This window comes from Penicillium psychrosexuale, assembly GCF_028828465.1.
Source record: "Penicillium psychrosexuale strain IBT 29551 chromosome Unknown utg000002l, whole genome shotgun sequence".
In the NCBI taxonomy this organism is placed as follows: domain Eukaryota; kingdom Fungi; phylum Ascomycota; class Eurotiomycetes; order Eurotiales; family Aspergillaceae; genus Penicillium; species Penicillium psychrosexuale.
In genome coordinates, this window is record NW_026643187.1 from 258,517 (window position 1) to 276,142 (window position 17,626).

At 49.1% G+C, this 17,626-nt stretch overlaps 6 protein-coding genes across 6 annotated transcripts; 4 read left to right on the plus strand and 2 right to left on the minus strand.

Annotated features, from left to right (window-relative positions):
* Window positions 1-2,043: 2,043 nt before the first annotated feature.
* On the minus strand, window positions 2,044-2,340 carry N7518_001228 (uncharacterized protein; the record flags this gene model as incomplete). The annotated part of the gene is made up of 1 exon (XM_057182156.1): window positions 2,044-2,340. One exon carries the CDS (start codon window positions 2,338-2,340, stop codon window positions 2,044-2,046), a length of 297 nt encoding a protein of 98 aa, XP_057043606.1.
* Window positions 2,341-3,707: 1,367 nt separating this feature from the next.
* On the plus strand, window positions 3,708-7,683 carry N7518_001229 (uncharacterized protein; the record flags this gene model as incomplete). Its single annotated transcript, XM_057182157.1, has 4 exons — window positions 3,708-4,001; window positions 4,080-5,691; window positions 5,752-5,865; window positions 5,918-7,683. 4 exons carry the CDS (start codon window positions 3,708-3,710, stop codon window positions 7,681-7,683), a joined length of 3,786 nt encoding a protein of 1,261 aa, XP_057043607.1.
* Window positions 7,684-8,090: 407 nt separating this feature from the next.
* N7518_001230 (RXT2 domain-containing protein) lies at window positions 8,091-9,792 on the plus strand (the record flags this gene model as incomplete). The annotated part of the gene is made up of 4 exons (XM_057182158.1): window positions 8,091-8,163; window positions 8,229-8,350; window positions 8,432-8,585; window positions 8,663-9,792. 4 exons carry the CDS (start codon window positions 8,091-8,093, stop codon window positions 9,790-9,792), a joined length of 1,479 nt encoding a protein of 492 aa, XP_057043608.1.
* A 1,390-nt stretch (window positions 9,793-11,182) lies between these two features.
* N7518_001231 (bifunctional phosphatidyl-N-methylethanolamine N-methyltransferase/phosphatidyl-N-dimethylethanolamine N-methyltransferase) lies at window positions 11,183-12,010 on the minus strand (the record flags this gene model as incomplete). Its single annotated transcript, XM_057182159.1, has 5 exons — window positions 11,183-11,240; window positions 11,289-11,715; window positions 11,772-11,788; window positions 11,867-11,906; window positions 11,962-12,010. The coding sequence occupies 5 exons, from the start codon at window positions 12,008-12,010 to the stop codon at window positions 11,183-11,185; spliced, it is 591 nt and encodes a 196-aa protein (XP_057043609.1).
* A 414-nt stretch (window positions 12,011-12,424) lies between these two features.
* On the plus strand, window positions 12,425-16,139 carry rgsC (putative intermediate filament protein (Mdm1); the record flags this gene model as incomplete). Its single annotated transcript, XM_057182160.1, has 2 exons — window positions 12,425-15,068; window positions 15,121-16,139. 2 exons carry the CDS (start codon window positions 12,425-12,427, stop codon window positions 16,137-16,139), a joined length of 3,663 nt encoding a protein of 1,220 aa, XP_057043610.1.
* A 262-nt stretch (window positions 16,140-16,401) lies between these two features.
* On the plus strand, window positions 16,402-17,424 carry N7518_001233 (uncharacterized protein; the record flags this gene model as incomplete). The annotated part of the gene is made up of 2 exons (XM_057182161.1): window positions 16,402-16,920; window positions 17,065-17,424. The coding sequence occupies 2 exons, from the start codon at window positions 16,402-16,404 to the stop codon at window positions 17,422-17,424; spliced, it is 879 nt and encodes a 292-aa protein (XP_057043611.1).
* Window positions 17,425-17,626: the final 202 nt, after the last annotated feature.

The following is a 17,626-nucleotide window of genomic DNA, read 5'->3' on the forward strand; positions in this document are numbered from 1 at the left end:
TGATGTCTGCTTGTATTCCTAATGGACTGTCGTGGTATACGTGCATACCGATACTTCCATTGTTTTGGCTTGTTATACTATCCAATTTGTTCAAAGGTTATAGGTTATATACATGGAAGTCGTTTACACATTCTACAGATTGAATCTCCCATTTTCTCATCTACGGTTGTGTATTATATATTGTCCAACTAGGATGCTCTATGTAGTAGTATTAGGAACTTGTTTTGAACTATATCATATCATATTAAGGGTATAGACTATGTAAGTGGGCTATTCTTGTATACTACATAGAAAATATCGCTATATCGCTATATAGCTCTATTGCTGTATTCCTCTACGGAGAGTCAAGTATGTCAAGATAGTGGATATTTGATTCGGCATTATATACTCCAATTAACGATGACACGGTGAGCAGGAGGCCAAAAACGGCCGCACTTGAGGCCGTTTTGAGCGTCTCGCTCACCGGAATGGGCCTTGGCGTCACTTGCGATAATGCCCACGGCCGACCGTCCCTACTTCCACCCGTGTGCGTGGTGTACGGAGGCCGATACCCGCCATAGGTGACTTAATTACTATTGGTCAATATTGCCTGGCAGAAAACTAGTCAATGCACTCAACTTGATTTTTCATTCTACCTCAAGCTTTTCTTTCTAGCCTAATGCTTTTAATATGATATCTAGCCACTTATGAGGATTTGGAGGGATTTAATTAAGTAGTTAATGAGTAGTGACTGAGAAATATATATTTCTAGGGTTCAGCGATGTATTTTTCGATACCATAACAATGCAAGTTTTCGATTTCTTCAAAACTGATATATGATACTATAAATGCTTATCAATTGCTATCGGACAGTAATGAAATTAAATAAAAGCGTTGGTTGTTAAAATACCATGTTATAATTTATCGATTTTACTATATGTTCTGCGCTGCGCAGCTCGCTTGGGTGCGCAGCTCGCTTGGGAAGGATCCTTTTCAAGAAGAATTATAAGAAAGAAAAATTCCATTTTGAGTAGAGTAGAACTCATTATCCAGGTTCGAAAATAAGGAAAAGCAAGACAAGATAAAGCAAGGGGGGGGGGGAATGGCAAATCACAATCCAAGCCTATTCAACGAGATGGTCAACGCTTAGGACTACCGAACGGCTTTCTGTTAGGGCTTCACGGTGGCTGGTTTTCTCTTCCAGATGGAGCGCCAGAGTACATTGGTAGTGTGCTTGTTAGTGTGCTTGTTTGAGTCGGTCGTTAGGACAGGAGATTATGAGACGTAATGTGTCCAATAAATGTGTAGGATAGGTCATCAGCCGGTATCATAGTCCAGATCTCGATAGGAACTGTGAAAATAAGGAGACTAGAGCCTCGAAATACTCCTTCGACAGTGACATTGGTAGACAAAACGTTAGTAGGAATATTGCGAGTAAGCCATTCTTTCCATTAGGTGAAATCTAGGGGAATCTCTTCCTAGACTTTGATACTAAGTAGCACCCTATAAGAATCTTTATCGACGCTTCTTATGACCGGCCTTAAGCGACTACAACCGATAGTCACGCTTAGCAAATTCAGTTTAGGGATATGGATTAGTACAGCCCCAATCTGATTCTACTGCGCGTAGCGGAAAATTCGGGCATAGATACCAGCTAGTATCTCAGCCTAGCCGTTCAACTGACAGAGCTCGTCGATAAGAATTCGGGTAAAGGAGAAATAGATATTCAACACTACTATCTAATCCCAGGTAGAGGCTGCCATAAACTCTACGCCATCGTACACGCTCAAGGCCCCTAATCCTCCGGAGCAACAATCAAAAAGATAACAAATTTCGCCTATGTATTGTTCGAGGTAGTCACGAATTCCCCACCAGTTGAGTTTAGGACCTTATAGGTTACCGGTATACTAATCGCATTTGCCGCTATTATTTATTAGCTGGGATACATTAGTAGAATTAAAGATAGGGTATAACTCACGCCAAGTTCCAGCGACTGGCCACTGTTCCAGCAAACTCCACATGCCCTGAGTAAACAAAAATCCGGAGCGTATCTTCTCCAGAACTTTATCGTGACCAGGAAACAAGACGTTCTAGAAGTTTGAACTGGGACTCGATAAGCGGAATCGTGAAACTCTCGGTCTCAAATCCATAAACAGATTTGAAGACGTCCAGGAGTTCTCTCTCAAGGGGCTCGACCCCTATATCATCATTCTCCCAGTGAAAGGCGATTACAGCTGTCTTTCGATAAGGTTTGAATTTTGTCGCATGGTTTATGGCCGTTTCCAAGTCGGTGGAAAATTGATCAAGGCGCTTCCTGGCCTTGTGCGCTTGAAACGAGTCGGGTGTTTTTGAGGTCCTCATGGTGAAACGTCAGGTGTGAAGGGTCGAGGGTCTTGCTGAGGAGGTGTAGTAAGGTAAAGAAGGCGGGGCGCTTACCAAAAGAGGCAGGGGAGGACAGAGAGCCACGCTTAAAGTCACTTCTCACTTCTCACCGCTTTCCCTATTCACTTTTGCTCAGTTAGATAGGTGGAACTGAAGAAGAGGTAATCGTGCCAGGTGCCTAAAACACATACCGTGTGTTTAGTTGTAGATATTGACTTGGCAATGCTTCATCGCCGAGAAGGTTGGTGGATTCGGCGCTCAAAAGAGATGGGTTGATCCCGCGCTTAGTATCCTGATCCATGATAGGAAGGCTTGGCTCAGAGTTGGTTACCTGCTATCAGCTGCCGAGAAGGCTTAGACGGAGGTGACGGTGAAAGGTCGATCACTGATCTGGGGTTGAAGCAGTTGTTGAAGTTGTTGAAGACTAGTTGTTGGGTAAACACTATTGGCACAGTAGGATCACTAATAGCACAGTGGTGGTAGTTGTTGAGGATGAAATAGTTGATGTGATAAAAAAGTGTGGTTTATGTGAGGTGCCAGGTCAATCTTGAAGAAGAGTACATTCAACTAGATAACGAAGATGAAGAAAGAAGAAAGAAGCAAGTTGCACAGTGGGAAGCAGCCTGTTGATATAGCATTGCGATGGCCAGAAAGTGGCATTGACGCAAATAGCTAACCCTTTGCAAACGTTGCAATCCTCGAACCTTCTCGCTTAGAAATCTAGCAAGCAACCCGTGGACCTATCTAATGAGATAAACGATGCAAACAGTAAGCGAGCAAGTAAACATAAAGCATATCATAGCGATCTATTGTAGATCGTGACAGTTTATATACAAATTGCACGTCTTGCTATGGAGTTAGACAGTAAGGCGGTGTGGGTGGCGGTAAGCCGAATCCCGCAAAATCAGGCGGGTGAGTAAGCGGTGATTAGTGATCACATGACTTCACGCACCAGATCACTTGGGCCTGTGTTGACCTGAGCCTGATCACCTTCATTAAAGCGGCGACAGCGTAGAGAGGAAAACCCTACCCGGCGGACATTATACTATGTATATAGGGGCATGTAGAATCTACATATGTCACAATAATATGGAGTAACTAACTAGTACATAGGTCAGCTTTCATCCTTATGATAGGTGTAAACATAATTGACCGCCCGTGGCAACATGGCAGTATTCCCCAGCCATTGTCTTATCTTACCCAAAACATCATTGAAACTCCGAAGCATATTTCAGCATTAGTCTCATTAATCGCCGGGATTTTTTATATCTTGCTCCTTAAATCCCCAGCTCTTCTCTATCCTCTAGACATGTGGTGACCGCGCTGCGAATCTGCCATTGCCCTCAATGGACGCCTACCCCGAAGACTACGTCAATCATAATCTGCCTTTAGTCCTACTCTCAGGACTGGAGGCAGGTCCTGAAAATGACACTAAAACTTCCTTGAGCTATCCTCTGCTATCAGAGAAGGGGACCCATATCTTTTCAGACTTCCCACATCTGAGCGGGGCTGTTGCGGAGGAGCTCCGGAGCCTACTTCTTCTAGAAGATAGCTCTCAGATGCCATGGAAGTCCAGAATTACCGTAAGCGGGAATACTACGACTGCAAATATCGGTTACCGCATCAAAAGTTCTGGCCGCGTACGTTGATACTTTATGATTCCAATCCTGTTGGTTCCACAACATCGTACTGCGGACTACTTGCTAACACCAACACAGTCATGCAGACTCCCTCCACGAAAAGCTGACCCCCCTGTCCCCTCACCACCAACCACCCCCAGCGATGATCAGGACAATGAACACCCGGAACCTAGCTCGCACTATGTCCTCCACTCGCCAATATCGCCTTTGTCGCCAGGTTCCCCAACTTTCCCAGATGGCTTGCTCACCCCTCTATGGGTAACTAAACACCAAGACCTGGTTCCGGCAGCAGTGATCAATTTTTTTCCTTTCTCGTTAGACCCGAATATGAATTCGCTACGAGACAATCAACTCAAGATCGAGATCAACAGCTTGAAAAAGGAATGGCAATCCTCCGGGTACAAGACGCGATTTGTGGTCGTTCTGATATCAGAAGACGGAGAAGAAGGTGGCTATGAGGGCGAGATTGATGACCGCATTGCGGGGATTCGGCGGTCAACAAACCTTGAACCCAGGTCGATATTTGTGATCCCACCAGACGCAAGTTCGTCGGAACTGCAAGATTTTGTGAAATCACTCTTCTCTCTACTGCAGCCGTCGGTGGTTGAATACTATCGTGATCTGTCTAAACATGCCAGGCGTAAACGAAATAGGGGCAGCATCCCTCCTCCGACTGCACCGCCAACGACTGGAACATCTCAAACCCTATCGTCCCAAGGCTGGAACGTAAGGTATGAATTCAAGCTTGGAATTTTTGCCGAGTTTCGTCAAGAAATGGATGCAGCCTGTCGGAACTATGAGAGTGCGTATGACACTCTATTTGGACATGAAGTTTTCGAAAATATCGCGGGCTGGAATCCTCGATTTAACGATGCGCGTCTCCTGGCCGACGCCCTTGCCATTCGGATTATACGTTGTTTGTTATGGACGGGACAGACGACTGCCGCAGCTCGGCTTTGGGTTGATCACAGAATCCGCGTAAAGGATATTGTCAATCGCAGAGGAAAGGGGAGTAAAAACTACGGATGGGAGGCCTGGGAGGCGCGTTGGTCGATGGTAATGGCACAGCTTATCCGCCGAGCGGAAATTCCGTCCATCTCCAGCGAAATATCTTCTGAACAACCTGGAGACATCTATACTTTACCCGAGAAATCGATTCCAACCGGGGAAAGAGTCAGGCCTTGGGAAAATCTCCACCACGAGGGTTACTGGCTACACCGTTCAGCGAAGCATACAATGATACGACGTGCGCTTGCCCGGAAGATTCCTTTGGAAGATCGCAAGCCCCCTGGGCAATCACCTGGCTCACAACTCGCAAACAAATCCTACTTATATGACACATATCTTGTTCCCGGCCCTTATGCTGAAGCACCCCAAGAGGGACGAACTGGCTTCGACCACTCGGGCCTAATATTGAAAACGCTGAAAGCTGCTATCGAGGAATTCGCGAAACGCCACCAAACAAGGAAAGTTGAGAGCTTGAGTCTTGAGGCGGCCGAGGAGTATATGCGCATTGGCTCCTGGTCCGAAGCGCATGGCCTTCTTCGACCGCTGTGGTCTACTCTTAGCTGGCGCCGCTCGGGGTGGTGGCATCTGATGGTCAATTTCGGATGGACGCTCAGAGAAAGTGCCCTCAGGGTTCAGGACAGCGAGACAGTTTTGCGAGTGGACTGGGAGCTGCTGAATAAAAGTGAGTTAATTCCATTTATCTTGTGCCTATTGTTTGCAGTATTAACATTCATTCTGATAGCTTTCAAACCGAGACCCGCGTGGCATTATGACATCCACAGGAGTCTTGAAAGTTTACCTTCAGAAAAGCCCAAACCTTCTCTTATCCTTCGCGCAGAGGATGTAATAACGAGTTGTAAGTTTGCAAGCCCAAAATTCAAAGATTACACTGACCCCTGTCTTCAAAGTGACCGCGTCGTTGGTGTTCGAGAAATCCAATGGTAACGTTGGGGAACCTCTACAGGCCCAACTTGCCATCACCTCGTGTGCTCATAAATCCTCGGCCCCTATCCGGCTCTCAGAGGTGAAACTAGTTTTCGAAGGATGTCTTCGCCCAGTAAAGGTTCAGTCTGACCAGGATCAGCATGCTGACACCACAACCCCATGTTGCATCGCAACTCTTCCACTTCGCGAGCCGAGCAGTCCCGATACCGTGATTCAATCCCCAGCCGGTGGACTGACCGCATTGGTCGGTATAGCGGATCTGACTCTGGGGCCCTCCCAGACCAAGGTCTTCAACCTTACCTGTATTCCCCGCGAAGCTGGTGAAGCTAAGGTTGCTTCAATCACTATGCTGATCGAAGAAGAACAATTCGATTTGGGTTATGCGATCACTGAGCCAGGCCAGCGTGAATCGTTCTGGTGGCAGCAGACGCAAAAGGGTGTGACCCGCAGAAGAGTGGGCAAGGATCGTGATACTGGCAGATGCAAGGTTATGCCTAAGCCTCCCAAGATCCGCCTCACTACTCCCAACCTGAAGTCTACCTATTATACCAATGAAAGGGTGATGCTGCAGATTGGTATACACAATGAAGAAGACGAAGCTGCAGATGTATCTGCTGAAATCAGACTCTTCGGTACCGAATCCACAGCTGAAATACAGTGGCTTGACGGCGGTTCCAGCTCCGAACCCCCTGACTCAGGCGCCAGCACCCCAACTGAGGGGCCTTCTCATTACTTGAAACGAGCTGTGGGTGTTCTGGAGCGGTCTTCTAACAAAACTCTTACAATTGTGCTGGCCGATACCCAGGAGGCCACGGATTTCACGTTGGAGGTTTCGGCTGTGTACCATTTAGTGTCTGATATCCAGACCCCAATCATGAAGAACATCACCGTGGCCCTATCATTTATTCGGCCGTTTGAAGCGAACTATGAGTTCTTGCCGGCAATTCACCCTCAGCCATGGCCCAATTTCTTCGCAGTTAGCGATAACTTACTCGAGGATGGCTCTGCGCCAAGCCCTGGAGGCCTGTTCCAGAAGTGGTGCCTCAATTCCAAGGTAGTTTCCTTTGCACTAGAGCCGCTTGTAATTGACAAGATGTCCCTGAGACTCCTCGAAGCCAACGGGGGAGCTATTTGCGAGGTACACTCAGAAGAGCTCGTCACTCCAGAAACATCCCATATTGCACCAGAAGAATTGCGAGAATCCAACTTCTGCCTCGATATCCAGAAGCTCCTTCTCGGAGACCGTCGACCAACTGCGCTTACCTGTGCATTGGAGGTCAATTGGCGTCGGCGGTCATCTGAATCTGCGTCCTCCGACGACGCAGAGAACTCGGTCACAACCACCGTCCTCGATATCCCCCGATTTGTCGTCCCCATGGGCGAGCCTCGAGTCCTTGCATCGGCTACCCCATCCAGCAATATGGCAGGGTTGATTCATTTGAATTACGTACTGGAGAACCCCTCTACCCACTTCCTTACGTTCAACCTGGTCATGGAAGCTAGCGAGCAATTTGCCTTTAGCGGGCCGAAGAGCACCGTTGTGCAGCTTGTACCGCTGAGCCGTCATACAGTGGTCTTTAATCTGTTTGCAGCGAAGCGTGGCTTATGGATTCGGCCACAGCTGGTGGTTATTGATACCTACTTCAACAAAACGCTCCGCGTCCTTCCAACGGGGGATATGAGGTCGGACAAGAAGGGGGTTCTGGTATGGGCTGATGCCGACGATTGAATGATATAACTGGGATCTGAGACACATGCCGTAGATGAATTGGATTGTCTCATATGAGCAAATATTGTATATAAAATAAACTTCTTCAGCTTCATACTCTGCATAGATGAGGGTATGTCACGTGTTCGGCCCTTATCACATAACCCGGATTTCCTAAATCGGCTAGCGGCGATCGATCTTCCGCATGTCTTGCCGCCAGAGAGCTTCATCACAGTCACTCAAAGACATTACAGCTCACTTCCCTTGGTCCCTGCGTTATAATTGAGGCCCCATCATCGAGATACTCACCCTCTTACTTTTCCCCTGCTCGGGAAATCACTCCCACGTCCTCATTTTACCAGAGGAACCCCCTCCAACGCGCAAATCGACTTGCCTAACCCGACAGCCTCGTTGCCGACACCATAAACATGACGGCGCAAGCGGCGTTAATCGCCGATACCATTACGGGCATGAAGCGGGCCTTGCGCAGAGAACGTGACGGTAAGTTACAGACTAAGCACTCTGTCTTTTCAACGGGATTGTTTTCTAACATACTTCTTCCCCAGATAATGGCCCAGACGACCCGATCATGGCGCCAACGAACCGGGGGAACAAAATGCAAGCTAATGCTAAGTATGTGAGCGAGGGTGCACTGGGTTACATCAACGCCGAAGATTACTACAAGCAGGTGCGTGGTTTGCCTATTTCGGGACTTGGGTGCTGTGGCGATAAGACGAAGCTGGTATCCTAACTTTTGACCGGTGATTAGAGAATCGATCATGCTGGTTATACGCGCTACATTCTTCAGCCGAACCCGATTCGCTATGATTCAGAGGGCGACGAGCTTGATGAAGATGATGAAGATTCCGAGGCTGATGCCGCGGCTGCTGAAGAGAACCCGTTCTCTGGGATTGCGCTTGAGAGTAGGATTTTCCCCTTCTTTTTTTGAGTACTGTCTGTGGCTTCATGACTGATCTGTTTTTTTTCTTCTTCTTTCTAGCTCTTCTATGTCCCCTGAAGCATCCTTCCGAACTCCCCATCCATCCTTCTATGTCCCAAGCATACACGTCGCAAGCCCTGGAGAAAATGACAGCGGCAGTCGAACACAAGCTTCGCCAGGAACGGGCTTTGCTCTGGCGCGCTAGGAGTTTGCATAGGCAATTTCTAGGTGATAGCAGTTGGATGCCATGCGGTGTGCTCGAGACGCCCGACGATCACTTGATCTTCGACCCCAGGCTTGCTAGTAACGAACCGAGCATATATGCCGGTCAGCAGGGTACAAGTCGGACAGGTATTGCCACAAAGGCACCTGCATCAACAGCCACCCAGGACCCTCAGTCGGCACAGAACGGAACAAAAGCCCAGGCTATTTCAACGCAAAATGACGTGGAAATGGCCGAGGTCCCAGCAGATGGTGAACCCACCAAGAACGGCTTGCAGCTTAAGTCAGAAGAGACCGATGCCACCGTTAAAGACCTGCCACCTCACCCTAACACCTCGACTTCCAATCACAACGATGCATCCGGGGCGAGCACAAAACCACACTCCAACGGGAGACCAGACATAGACACAACGAAAGATGCCGATCCCGTCGAAACAACCGAACCCAACGACGACACAGAACATGACCTGGAAATGCACGACGGCTCACCAGAACCACCACGGCGAATGACAACGCGCGCGCAAGCCAACGCAGTCAACCCAAACGAAAACGAAAACGGCTCCCCGCTCTCCTCCGACTCAGCATTCCCACTCCCAACCCCGCACCCCCTCTTCCTCGTCCCGGACAACATCCTCCCCGACCCAAACTTCGGCCTACCTGCCGCTGAAGCCGAGGAAACCCGCCGCCTGCTCTGGTCGTATATCCAGAAGCAGGAAGAGACCGTGCGCGGGGTGGAGCACATGCTCGATTCGCTGAATAGATCTTGCCGCATGAAAGGTGATGTTCTGGAATGGTGCAAGGCTGAGGGACACGTTGGCGAGATGAGTGATGGCGAGGACTGGTATGACCGTGAGCAGTGGGGGCTTGCTGAGGGTGAGGAATTGAAGAAGGGAACGGATGAGGATGAGATTGAGACTGTCGACGAGAGTCGGACGCAGGGGAAGAGGGGGAGGGGAAGGCGGCAGTGAGGGATGGGCTGTTGGCAGTGCTGTTCTTCTTTGCTTCTTCTTTTTGATCTTTGGCCTTCTGGTTGTCATGTCCTGGTCTATTCCCATACATACTACCCTGTCTCTGTCTCTTTGGGCTCTTTGATTCATGTGGCGTCGGTATATACCCTCATTTCTATAATAAACGTGGTTTCTGGATGTACAAGAGATCTTTCATTTATCCAGACATAAAAGATAACAACTGGAATGTCCATGGGCCATCCCAGTAGGGCACGCAAGTCCACTTGAAGAGGAGACAATACGTGCATGGGGAGACTGTCCACGTGCTATCTTGATTTTGCCTTTCTTCGCCCTCATCACTGGTGTTGCTCTCGTCCTCCTCAATCTCGAAGGTCAAGCCTTGTCCTGTGTGCCCATAACCTTGAGATCATAACCACCATGCATCTGCAGCTGCGGACATGTCTTTGTCATAGGGCAAGGTATGGTCCACGGTAGTTTCTTGGTTTAGTCCTTCCTAAGAGGCCAAGAAGGTCATGTCTGGTGCATTTGATGTGTGTGCAAATTGATGACTGTAGCCATGGTTCGCTTCATAGTCAACTGGGTTGTTTTCGTTGGAGTCGACACTGTGAAGGGACTTCTCATTTGTTCCTCACTCACCCACACTCATCGCCTGAGATCAAATGCAAGTGGAAGGTTAAGCCGAACATGCATTAATAGGTACATGTTGGCGAAAACAGCAGGCGCAATTGACTGTTTGCTTGGATTTTGCTGAAGCTTGGTTCAAGATATTGACTCAGGTTGACCGAGAGTGAAGAAGAAAGTAGAGCGTACTTGATCATATGAATATGGTCTGAAAGATTGGAATAACCCTGGTCTCTGTTCATACATGTCTTCTAGTAGCTGGGGCATTGTGTAGTCACATTGGGGATTGAGGCAAGGACACTGGGCTATATAACACTGAGAAATTAATTGTAGAATATTAGATTTAAAGACTTTTATTCAATTGTTTCGAAGCATTCTTTTGTCTGCTGTAGATATCGTTTTTGCTTGGAAAGACAAAATTTGGAAAGCGTATTGTACATCCTCAGCAATCACAAGTGAGTCAAAAAGGCCTACTAATTCAGGTTTGGCGCGATGGGTGGATTGAATTATATCTTTTGTAGTCGCGTGAGGGAAATCATAGCGTGTGGGGCCTTGTCCTGTTCTACTCATAGTATCAAGGACAAGGCAAAGGTCTATCGTCTACAGGTCCAGCATCGTTGAAGATTTGGATGTGTCCATGTGCTGGAAACTTGTCGGGGGCAACCTCAGACTTTGGGTGTCAAGTTGGCTGAGCAACCTGGCCTCTCTTTTGGTGTGCGGATTGTGGATGTTGAATGTCCCGGCCAATCCTGGTATACATTCATGGCGTTTACTGCTTCTTGGCACGCGCACGCTCACGCTTAGCGTAGATCTCAGCAGTGAAGGGGCTAAATACGGTCAGTTTAGTTATAGTATGCTTCAAAATGACCACTTACTCTTCCCAGCCAAGAGCGAACCAGTACAGGACAAAGACCTGGGCCGTCAAAAGAATACCAGCAACCTTGCCGTGGTACAGCGCAACACCGAGGAAGTTCAAAGTGCTACCCCAGTACATCGGCGAGCCGGTCACGTTGAAAGGGAATCCGGTGACGGGGGCGTCCATGAGAATACCGAAGTAGTCGCCAAGGTAGGTACCGGTCACACCAAGAGCCCACATGCTGGAGAGAACCAGGACGGAACCGATAGTAAACAAGACACCTCCAACAATCGGTTGGTGAACAGGAGCGTAGAAGGGCTGGTCAGCTAGAGCGAGTTGGTAGACATGATCACGGAGAATTCCGAGGGAGAAGATGGTGACTGCAAGGAAGTAGCAGCCATTTTTTGCCCCTCCGAAAAGGCGGGTCAAGAAGTGATTACGGTACTCTGTTCACCGGTTAGCCAAGATCGAACGCAACAGTCCTCGGATGGAGTCGGCCAACCTGCGCGAGCAACAATGCTAGAAAATTTAGGTTAGCTATTACTCATGGACAGAACCATTGCGATTGAAATTTTCTCGACTAAGATGGACACTCACTTCCAGAAAATTGGGTTGAAAGCAATAGTCGCGGCGGACCCTGTTGGGGTCAATCACATGCAAATTGTTGAGATCCCGTAAAGAGGCCAACTCACATAGTAAAGGCTTAGAGGAAAAATCGACAAAATCCGTAAGAGAGGCCATGGCGCAGAGAACCGTTAAAGCAGGAAGAGTGAAGAGAACAGAATAGAAGAAGAAGATAAGAAGAAGAGGAAGAGGAAGAGGGGAAAGACGAAGTTGATGGGCGCCGGCCCCGGATTAACAGCTTAAGTAAACACAAATGACGTTCACTTCCGCGCGGTCACGGGATCGTCTCTTTCTCGACTCTTTGCTTGGCTGTTATTTTGATACTGCCTTTACAGTTGCTATACACGTCTTTATCTCTTCTGACTCCTAGGAACTTTGCCCCACCAAGCGTCGACTCCATTCCAGGACGCTAAATACCAACGAGAGCTTCCCCGCCAACCAGGCCCCATAATACTATGCCGAGCTGTTCGCTCCCAAGCTCCCGGGAGTGATCGTTATGAGCCGTGGAACTCTGACAAAAGTGTGGGGAGAATGGCCCTTAGTCGCCGCGACTTAGTTCTGGCGGGTGTCGGTGTATTCATCGCCTGGGGTCTTGTGGTTCGCTGGCTGCCGATCCTCCGGTATCTAGGATATGCCTTGACACTGGGCGTCGTCCTAGCTTCTGTGGGTCTTTTAGGAATTGTCACATTCACAATCCGGCACCAGAATGACAGAGTCAACCTCAAGAACGTTTCGGTGGCTTTCATAAAACCTAACCAATGGCGAAAGGAAGTGCTGAATGTCCGCCGGAGCACGCGATACCGTCCCCGGCCACTCTATCCCCAGTCCTTTGTCGTGTCGGAAGGAATCGACGAACTTCTGTCTTTTATTACTCGAGACTTTGTTTCATCGTGGTACAAAAGTATCAGTCCGAACCCTATATTTGCCAATGAAGTTGATCGAACGATTCGCGTCGCTCTTGAAAACCTCCGGGATAGGTTGGTGGCGGAGGATATGGTGTCGCTGATCGTATCGCGTATCTTTCCTATCGTGACATCGCACCTCAGAGAATTTGACATTGCCGAGCGTTCTGTTCGGGGACGCAATCTCAGTCGAAATGTGACCGAGTCTGGAGAGCTTGATCTGGCCATTGCTAACAAATACCGGGAAGGTCGCTTACATCCGGCCGTTGCGACCTCGGCGTCCGATCAAAAGACTGTTCAACAGGAGTACCTGCGCAAGCTAGCGGTTGGCCTTCTACCACAGCTATTCCCAGAAAGCGTGCTAAACAGTCGAATTGTGTCGGTTCTGATTCGCGAAATCATCTCATGCGCTGTGCTTATTCCGATAGTCACTTCATTGTCGGACCCAGACACATGGAACCAATTAATGGAAGCATATGGCCGTACAGCTCTGCAGGATCGGAAGACTGTACGCAAACTGCGCGCCGCTCTGGACCAGCATGCGTCACCTGCACCTAGGTCTAAGCGTGGGCAACCATTCCCACGACTGTCACCAGCCGATTCAGAGCGAGCCTTTGAGCGCTTTGTGAGGGCAATTAGGAAATGTAATAACCTCTCCGATGCCCGTCGTTTTCGTGCCCTCGTTTCCAGTCAATTGAAGCAGGAGAGTGTGGTCGAGGGCCAGGATCAGGTCTATCTGAAGCGTTTAGAAACAGGAAAACGCGTTCTTGATCAGAAAGTGGCGAAACTTGCGAGACCTGGCGAGGACTCCCGTGTACCTCCAGCACTAGAAATTCGACCCGAGGTTCCATCTAGAACACATGAATCGTCACTGATTGACGTGATGCACAGCGCATCTGGACTTTCTTATTTCATGGAGTTTATGGACCGCCAAAAGCTGATGTCGCTTGTTCAATTCTGGGTTGTTGTAGATGGATTGCGCAACCCACTTGAAGATGACTTTGGAGATGAGCCAGTGCCTACTTTATTGGCATGGAAGCCAGCAGACAGAAACGACCTAGCTCTCATCAGCGAAACCTACCTTTCAAAGCCGGAACTGAATGTCTCTGAAGAGTCTCGCCGAGCAGTCAAGACATTCCTGAGTGCAGGAAAGCGTGCCACCCCGGAACAATACCGAAAAGCGCGAATGGTGGTTTTGACAACCCAGTCTGCCATTCTAGAGCGTCTCCAGGATACTTATTACCCGAAGTTCAAGGGGTCTGATCTGTACTGGAAGTATATTGCGTCCGATGAAGCATCCGCTGCCCAGGCGCCAGTTCGGCAATCCTCCCCCATAGCAGTCACTTTTGAAACTCCCGAGAGGCGACCTCTGCCCCCTTTGTTGTCGAGAACCAGCTCCCAGCCGGGATTGAGACCATCCAAAGACCTTCGACGAGCCGCTGTCTCGTCTAGTGATGTGCGGGGCATGGGGAAATTATTTGATGATGATGATTCATTACGGCGATCAATAGATTCAGAACGATCTGCTTATCTTTTTGATGACGACTATGACACTGACAATCTGGCCACATCCACCCATAGTTTGGGCAAGGATTCGCAGAATGGCGAGAATGATGGCCAGAGCCAAAGCCAAGTTCTCGAGACGATGGAGGCAGCACTAAATGATATCATTACCAACGAGCCGAAAAATGCGAGAATCGAAGACCTCAAAGGAGATGCTGCTGGTCTATTCGGGCCGGACCGTCCTGATGTTTCGTCGCGCAGCTTGTCTGAAACTCCTCCGGTTGACAACCGGAATGAAAGAACCAAGAAAAGCATCGCATCGCTTGGTTTGGTGGATCATGCATCACGACTTGGGGTATTTGATGACGACTTATTTCCAGACCAACAGAAATTTATCGAAGATGAATACGAAGAACCAGACGGCGTGGATGAAAAGGACCCAGCAGATGAAGTGCACGAAGCTGCACCGGGTGACTTGGGTCTAACGGAGGCGATTGAGGCGCTCTCAGTAGATATCGACAAACTTGCAGCCCAGGACTCCGTAGTCCAAGCGTTGACACGCAAAGCAGAACTGACAAACAACACCGCGGAACTGAGAATCCTGCGCAAGTCCAAGGCCAGCATCCAGCGTGAAATGCACCGCAAGGAAATGCAGCGGCAACAGTACATTCTCCAGGAAAGCGATAACAGCTTATTTGGGCGATCGACCGTTAGCCTCAAGTCTACCGTCGTAGGCAAAGAGGAGGACGATGGCCGTGAATTCGCAATGTGTAAGAGACGTTCACACTGCACAGTTTGTTCCAGGCTAACTAGTTATTTCAGACGTGGTGGAGGTTAAAAGAAATGCCGGCGAGCAAATGCCCGCTGCATCGTGGGTCGTTGCACGACGATACAGCGAGTTCCATGATCTGCATCAAAAGCTACGCCAACGCTACCCCTCCGTCCGGAACTTGGAATTCCCCCGGCGACGAGTCGTTATGAAGCTACAGAAAGAATTCCTTCACAAACGGCGACTCGCTCTCGAAGCCTATCTGCAGAAACTCCTCCTCCTGCCAGAGGTCTGCCGCAGCCGCGATCTACGTGCATTTCTCTCCGAACGTGCCATCCTACCCCGTAAGGAAACCGTTCGCGACAACGAAGGTGAAACTAGAGACCTTGTCACACGCATCTACAACTCCGTCGCAGACGGCATGGATGACTTCCTCGGCAACTTTGGCGTTCTAGACCAACTATCTACCGCAGGCCAAAACCTCATATCTGCCGCCACCCAGCAAGCCATCAGCACGATAGTCCCAGAATCCGGCGTCGCAACCGAAGACGTCGTCACAGCAGCCGAAGCCGAAGCGGAACTTAACGCCTTCGAAGACCGCGAGCTCGAGCCATTCATCAAGCCCATCTGTGATCTCTTCCTCGAAGCCTTCGAGCTGAACCGCGGCAACAACTGGCTGCGCGGCCGTGCCGTCGTCGTTGTTCTGCACCAGCTCCTCGGCGGGACAATAGAGCGCAAGGTCCGCGAGGGAGCACGCGGCCTGGTACAGGATGAGTCCCTTCTCAAGTACCTTGCTCTCGCTCGCGATACGCTCTGGCCCGGCGGCGTGCTCCGCAAAGCCCCTCCGCGTTCGGCCGCAGATCGTTTCAATAGTCGTGCCGAGGCTACCGTGGTCTTGGCTACCCTCATTCCAGATTTAGCGGGTAATGTGGTCGGCAGAGCTAATGCGCAGGCTGCTGCCCGTCGCATCTTTGCTACGCTCAATAACCAGCATCTTAATACCCATCTTGTTTTTACGATTCTTGACGAGATTGTTTTGGTTCTCTTTGGGACTTCCGGCCGTTCTCGATGAGAAATGAATGTTTTATTCTTCCTCATTAAACCACCGTATATACTCGATTACATCCGTCTCTACATAATTCCAAATATGCCCGCTCATCTACACATCTAATACATCCAAAACCCACATAATCTCGCCAAGATAAATGATCATCACGTGTACATGTGATGAGGCTCAATTGTGCCCAACTGACAACAAAGAGCCCCTAAAATCCCCCAGACTGAGCTTCAGCTCATTTTCTTCTTCTTCTTCTTCCTCTTCTCCTTAAACTTCAATGGCCACTCCCCCAACCTCAGCCCAAACCCACGCCCTCTCCATCCCCGAAATCTTCGAACTAATCCTCCTCAACCTGGACACCCGCACCCTCCTCACAAAAGCAACCCGAATCTGCCACGCCTGGACCGATTTCATCGACTCCTCGCCACCCATACAATGGGCCCTATTCTTCCGACCTCTCGACAATGCATTGAATAAACCAAAGACCCAGAACCCACTACTAGCAGAGACCTTCCCGTCAATCTTCCACCAATCCGGTCCTAGCAATGGAAAGACCATTAAAATGAAGGATACCGACACCAACACTACAAATGAACCCTCCACCTCCACCTCGACCTCCAATCTCACATTCACCACCTTCGATATGGTCAAGCACCCTCGCAAATGGGACGCATTTATCAGACCAGAAGCCAGCTGGCGCCGTATGCTGGTCCAGCAGCCGCCCGTGTATACACTGTCGCTACTAAGGAGTAATGTCGGGCATGGCGGACAGTATTTGTATATTTATGAAACGTTGGTGAGTGTCCAGCTCTACTTTATTTTCACGTAATAGATACATTTAGTTACCTAGTATTTACCTTTCTATCTGTTCGCATTACATTTATATATCATTTTCCCTCTTGAAAAGAACCCTAGCTGACATTCGTAATCTTCCCTAAAGGACGACCAAAAAGAATCAGCTGGTGGCTTGCGGATGGATATTGTCTTTGAAGCTCTCGTCTTCGGGGACAGGTGGGATCAGGATGAATACTCCGCGACGGAGATGGTCTGGGGACAGGAATTCCTTCCTGACCGGGTGCGTGGGGGCTTGGAGATTTTCGGCGTCCGCGATCTGGATTTGGTGGTTTATACTCGTCTGGGAGAGGCTAGAGATCGGGGTTATTATGTGGAATCTTCGACTCTGGAATGTGATGTTGTGAAGAATGTTAAGGCGGCGTATACCAGGATGGGGATGGTGCCGAAGTACTCGGATAAGGCTTTTTTGAGGGAGCGGAAGTCTTGGGGGTCACTTTGGGACTAGGATCTGTTCCGTCTTCTCATGGATCTATTGAAGCTGTGGATGTCAACCCTAGTATGGCTTGGCATGTCCACTTGGAGTTCAATTACAGGTTGTCTTCTCAACTTGCGTTCTACATAATGTCTTACAATATCTACATTGGAAGAAGACAGTTGTCAAATTATTTGATTCGATCTCCACTAGGCGTCAGAAAGAGTGAACGGCA